This window comes from Callorhinus ursinus, unplaced genomic scaffold (assembly GCF_003265705.2).
Source record: "Callorhinus ursinus isolate GAN/ISIS: 27379988/994484 unplaced genomic scaffold, GSC_fseal_2.0 scaffold30, whole genome shotgun sequence".
Classification (NCBI taxonomy): domain Eukaryota; kingdom Metazoa; phylum Chordata; class Mammalia; order Carnivora; family Otariidae; genus Callorhinus; species Callorhinus ursinus.
The window spans coordinates 3,284,785-3,290,551 of NW_027397092.1; the positions used below are offsets into that span (position 1 = coordinate 3,284,785).

At 37.5% G+C, this 5,767-nt stretch overlaps 1 protein-coding gene across 2 annotated transcripts; it reads right to left on the bottom strand.

The window, feature by feature from the left end:
* Nucleotides 1-3,060: 3,060 nt before the first annotated feature.
* LOC112815191 (CXXC motif containing zinc binding protein-like) lies at nt 3,061-3,803 on the bottom strand. 2 transcript variants are annotated; one of them, XM_025860999.2, is made up of 2 exons: nt 3,387-3,803; nt 3,061-3,320 (listed from the first exon to the last, which is right to left on the bottom strand). In XM_025860999.2, exons 1-2 carry the CDS (start codon nt 3,744-3,746, stop codon nt 3,243-3,245), a joined length of 438 nt encoding a protein of 145 aa, XP_025716784.1. In that variant the 5' UTR covers nt 3,747-3,803; the 3' UTR covers nt 3,061-3,242. The 2 variants fall into 2 exon arrangements, with proteins under 2 accessions (XP_025716784.1, XP_025716783.1); XM_025860998.2 differs by having other exon boundaries at nt 3,061-3,800.
* Nucleotides 3,804-5,767: the final 1,964 nt, after the last annotated feature.

Consider the following 5,767-nt stretch of genomic DNA (forward strand, 5'->3'; position numbering starts at 1 on the left):
CTTCTGTTCCTTTGTTTGGGGAGACATAGCAGGAAAATATTCTAAGGTTGATGTCTAAGAGATTACTGCTTATGTTGTTGTTGTTGTTTTAGAAGTTTTATGGTTTAGGTCTTACATTTAGGTCTTTAATTCATTTTGAGTTTAAAAGAAGGTGGCCCAGTTTCATTCTTTTGCAGAAGCTATCCAGTGTTTCCAAGACCATCTATTGAAGAGCCTCTTTTCCCCCATTGTATATTCTTGCTTTTTTTGTTGTAGATTAATGACCATATAAGCATATCTGGACTCTGCGTTTAGTTCTTTTGATCTGTGTGTCTATCTCTGTGCCAGTACCATACTGTTTTAATTACCATATCTTTGTGGTATGGTTTGAAATCCGGGATTGGGATACTTCCAGCTTTTTTTTTTTTTCCTTTCCTGAAGATAGCCTTACATATTCAAGGTCTTCTGGGGTTCCACACAAATCTTAGCATTATTTGTTGTCATTCTATGAAAAATACGGTTGGTATTTAGCTAGAGCCTGCGTTGAATGTATAATGTGGACATCTTAGCAATATCAATTCTTTTAATCCATGAGCGTGGTGTATCTTTCCATTTGTTTTTGTCATCTTTGCTTATTTCATCAATGATTTAAAATTTTCACCTCCTTGGTTAAATTTATTCCTAGATATTTTATTGTTTTCGATGCAATTGTAAGTGGAATTGTTTTCTTAAGTTCTCTTTCTGCCAGTTCATTTTAGGGTATAGAAACATAACAAATGTCTGTGTATTGATTTTTGTGTCTTACAACTTTACTGAATTCATTTATTAGTTCTAATGGTCTTTAGTGGAGTCTTTAGGGTTTACTCTATCTAGTGTCATGCCAAGTGCTCTTGTTCCAAGTTTTGAATAGTATATTTTATGTGTACTGAGGATCTCACACACCTCTCTTCTAATGTTTTGTAGTTGTTGTATCAGTTTATTTATTCAAATAAACTCCTTATGTGTATAGTTTAACATCGGTAGATTTTTCTATGTGTTTGCGTGTGTTTTATCCCTGCCCATGCATTTCTTATTAGATTCTCTTTGTCAGATGTTAAGATGGACTTTTTGATGGTGTATATTCTTTCCCTGGACAAGTTTCTGTTGTCTGGCTATTGTAGATCTCCTTGGATAGTTGTCTATTTTTCATAGTTTATAAGAGAAACCAGTCCCTAGGTAATCGAAAAAATTCTATAGTTCTTAGTCAATTTATTAATGCATCAGCTAAACAAATATGTGTTGTATGCCTACTCTGTTTTAGAAATACTGTTAAGTGTTAACGGTCCCTTAATGCAAACTATAAACAGTCCCCACATTTATGGGGCTAATATTTTAGTGTGAGACAAAACTAAGCTATGTTATTATTTATGTAATTTAAATTGGGAAGGATGCTAGCAAGGCCATGTCTAAGGTGTTAAAGTGTGCTTTTTACAGGGGCATGATGTGCTGTGAAAAGAGCAGGGAGGATTTGTAAAGTGAGTTCTGAATAATAGATAGGAATTAGCTGAGAGAAGGAAAGGTGTGCAGGAGAGGCTTTGAGGTGGAAGGAACAGAGTTAACAGCCAACTCCCCTAGATGAATCTTCAAACCTCAGCCCGTGAGGCCTCATACCCTTGGATTCTGAACTCTGCTTCCATCTCATGCCTTACCGGAAATTTTAGTCCTAAAATGGCTGTTAGCGAAATATTTTCAGGAATATATGTATCAGATTTTGTTAGTGCTGAGACTGTATCCCCTTGTTATTGATGTCTACTGCTCAGGGATTCTTGCTGAAACCCTCCACACCTCTTTTCCTGAGCGCCTTTTCTGGTGGAGGGAACCTGCACAGTTCAAGAAAGGAGGTGCCAGGAGTTAATATCCTGGGGAACACTTTTCAGCCAGTGAGTGCCATTGTCAGAGGATGAACAGCACAGGGTCCGTCACTCAGTTGGGAAATCTCTAAGGGGTATTTTAAACTCTGTCCCGGTGTATTCCAGTGGGAATGAGCTGAGCTATTGCTTTCTCTAGGACACAGCTATTATTGACTTTGTTACTTTCTTGTCTCCCTTCCCTACTCTCTTTCTAATGTTTCCTGATATTATCTACCAAGTAGATTGTGTGTCTCTTGTCTTTGTGACTGGGAAAACCCAAACATAACCAGTTGTTAGTGGAGATAATCCCTGGAAGCACATCCCGGTAAATGGCTTACCTTCTTGATGAGCCAAAGTTTTTAATTTTGATGAAGTCTAAATTATTAACTGCCTCTTCTTTTAAGATTAGCATTTTGCGGGTTTATTTAAGAAGTCTTTATCTGTTTACATCAGTGTTGCCAAGATACTTCCCTCCTTGTTTCCAGGAGCTTTATATTTTTGGGTTTTATGTTTAGGTCTGCAGTCCATGCTGAGCTAATTTTTTTCCCTTTTTTTAATTGCAATTCAAATAGCCACCTTATAGTACATCATTAGTTTCAGATGTAGTGTTCAATAATTTATCAGTTGCTTTTGAGCTATTTTTTGTATATGGTGTGAGGCATGAGTTCCTCATGAAATGATTACTTGGACTCTTTTGTCAAGTAGTTGACCATATTTGTGTGAATCCCTTTCTGAACTCTTTCTCGTGTTCTTTTGTTCCATTTGCTTATATTTATGCTAATACCACACTCATTAAAACTTAAGTGTCATAATAAGACTTAAAATCAGGTCATTTAATTCCTCTAATATTATACATGTTTTTCAGGAAAGTTTTGACAATTTAGATCCTTTATATTATCATATGTTAGTATTAGCTTGTCCCCATCCCCCCAAACCCCACCAAACCTGAGAGCATTTTGACCGATACTGATAAAGCATTTATTTTATAAAACAATTAACGTGAAATTTCCATGTTCAAAATACTACTTCCTCCTACACATAAACAAAAACGTTTCTCTTTTTACTTTGTTTTTTACACTCTCTCAGCAATGTTATGTAGATTTTAGTGCAGAGTTCTTACACATGTTCCTAATTTAGTTCGTAAGTGGTTTATATTTTTCTGTGACACTGATTTTTTTTTTTTTTTGCAGCACAAACAAACAGGGGCTTTATTGGTGGGGTTTGGGAAGCTGTGACAGAGCCCAGCATGCAGGCGATGAGGGCTTGGATAGCTTCCAGGAGACAAAGGATGAGGGGAAGTGCCTCAGTGGGCTCTGCTGCTCGGGGCACGTTGTCCCTTCTCAGTTCTTAGAGGCAAGTGCGCATGAAGAAGGTTCAGCACTTCACAAACTGGTGGGTGACCTCGTAGATTCCCACAGATTCCTGAGCCTTTTCGTCATAGTCAGTCCAGTCCTTCTCCTGCAGATTAATATCACTGAAGACTGTCCCCGATTCCACACCCTCAGCAGCAAACCCAGCCTGGGGCTGGAAATCAACTGGTTCAAAGCCTCGGCATTCAAATTCTACGATTGTCTTGAACTTCTCATTGTCTTCAGCATTGTAAGATTTGATGGTGCTGCTCAAAATCTCGATGGAGTTTTCCCTCGCACACAGCTTGCACTTCTGGACCATGGAGGCGCTGCCACGACCTCCCTTCAGTGCCACACTGTCCATCAGCCGAATATACTGCCACTTCTCTGAAATCTCACCACAGTTGCCACATTTCATCTTGAGGTACCACCGGAAGTCCTCACCCAAAGGGCGGAGGTTGGTGACATTCTCCAGCGTGGCTTTGAGCTGCAGCGCAATTTTCCCCATAGTGGCTTGGCTCGGCCCCATCCCACCCGGCGATAGCTGCGGCCACTACTTTCCGGCCCGTCGTAAACGGCGGGTGCCACCAGCGCACCGGGTGCAGACCCGTGACACTGATTTTTAATTTTATTTTCTCCCGTTTTTGTTGCTGCTGCATTCCGATCGAATTTTGTGTGCTGACCTTCTATCCTGAGGCCTTTCTGAATTCACTTGCTGGATTTAATGTTTTTGTAGATTTCTTCAGAACTTTATCACAGTCATGTTTTTTGCAAGTGGAGTTTTATTTCTCCTTTCTCAAATTTTATACTTTGTCTTTTTAACCTACTTGGCACAAAAGTCAATAGAAGTGATGAAAATAGACATCTTTATGTCATTCTCATTTTAGGCTTAGGGCAAAAAAGTATTCATGTTCACCATTAAACATGTTAGTTGTAGATTTTTCACAGGTTCTCATCACATTCAAGAAGTTTCCTTCTCTTGCTGGATGGCTGAACTATAGGTTACAGATAGATATTAGATTTTGTCAAATGACTTTTTCTATACCCATTGAGATGATAGCATAATTGATCTCCCTTTATTAGTGTGATAAATCATACTTATTGATACTTGAATGTCAAATCACACTTACATATCTGGATACACTCCACCAGCCATGATTTATTGTCTTGTTTTTTGTATTGCTAAATTTGATTTGCTAAGATTTTGTAAGGGATTTTCTATATTGATACGGGGCACTGGTCTGTAAACTTTTTTCCCCTCAAATGTCCTTGGCCAGTTTTGCTTTTTGTGTCATTTTGACTTCATAAAATGACTTGAGTAGTGTTCTGGTCCCCACCTCCCCTTTCTGAGAAAGTTTGTATAATATTGGCATTATTTATTGCCATTAATACTATTATTTAATAGTATTAATAGGAGATACTGTGGTTATCTATGTGCCCATAGTTATCTTTGTGAGGAAAGTTTTCTATTACAAATTTAATTAGTTCCTACTTCTTTTGTGTTGATTTTGCTAAGCTCTTTTTGGGGGGTCCAATAACTTTAATTTTATCTACATTGTTAATTTGTTGCTGAAAAGTTATTCCTAATACTTACATAGTTTTGTTTTCAGTGACTGTAGGATCTGTAGTAGTGATCTATTTTTCATTTCTGATATTGGTATTTTGTATTTTCTCTCTCTTTCTGGATCATTTTGCCAGGTTTACCAATTACATTATTGTAAAGAACCACATTTTGGGTTTTGTTGATTTACTCAATTATTTTTTATTTTCTACTCATTGGTATTCCCTTCAACTTCCAATGGATTTGTTTGCTTCTCTCTCTCTCATTTTTTTCCCCCTTTCCTAACTTCTTTATATGTAAGCTTAGATCATGGTCCACGGATTCCAGCCCACAGGCCAGATGTATGTTTTTATATTATTTATACAATGGCAGAGTTGCATAGTTGTTATATAGACCATCATCCATAGGTCTAAACTATTTGTCCTTAAGAAAAGAGTTTGTCAATTCCTAGCTTATATTACTAATTTTAGGTATTTTTTCTTTTTTCTTTTTTTTAAAGATTTATTTATTCGAGAGAGGGCATGGGGGGCGGGTACGGTCAGTGGGAGAGAATCTCAAGCAGACTCCATACTGAGTGTGGAGCCCCACGCGGGGTTCGATCCCCCGACCTTGAGATCATGACCCGAGCCGAAACCAAGAGTTAGACATTTAACCTACTGAGCCACACAGGTGCCCCTAGATACTGATTTTCTAATATAAACCTTTTAAAAATAATCATCACTATATCCGCATCCCATAAATTTTTTGTTGTGCTTTCATTTCCATTTACCTCAAAATATTTTCTAATTTCTTTTGTCTGTCTGTTTTGACTACAGGTTCATGTAGACTTAGATTTCTTAATTTACAAATGAGTGAGAATTTTTCAGTTTTTTTATTCTTGATTTCTAATTTTTTCTTATGCTTAGATATGCTTTATGATTTAAATTCTTTGAAATATATTGAGACATCCAGGACCTGCCTTAGTGTGTGCCTTGATGTATGTTACATGT

Coding starts and splice junctions, on each gene's coding strand:
- LOC112815191 (XM_025860998.2), bottom strand. CDS start 3,746: ATGGGGCCGAGCCAAGCCACTATGGGGAAAATTGCGCTGCAGCTCAAA.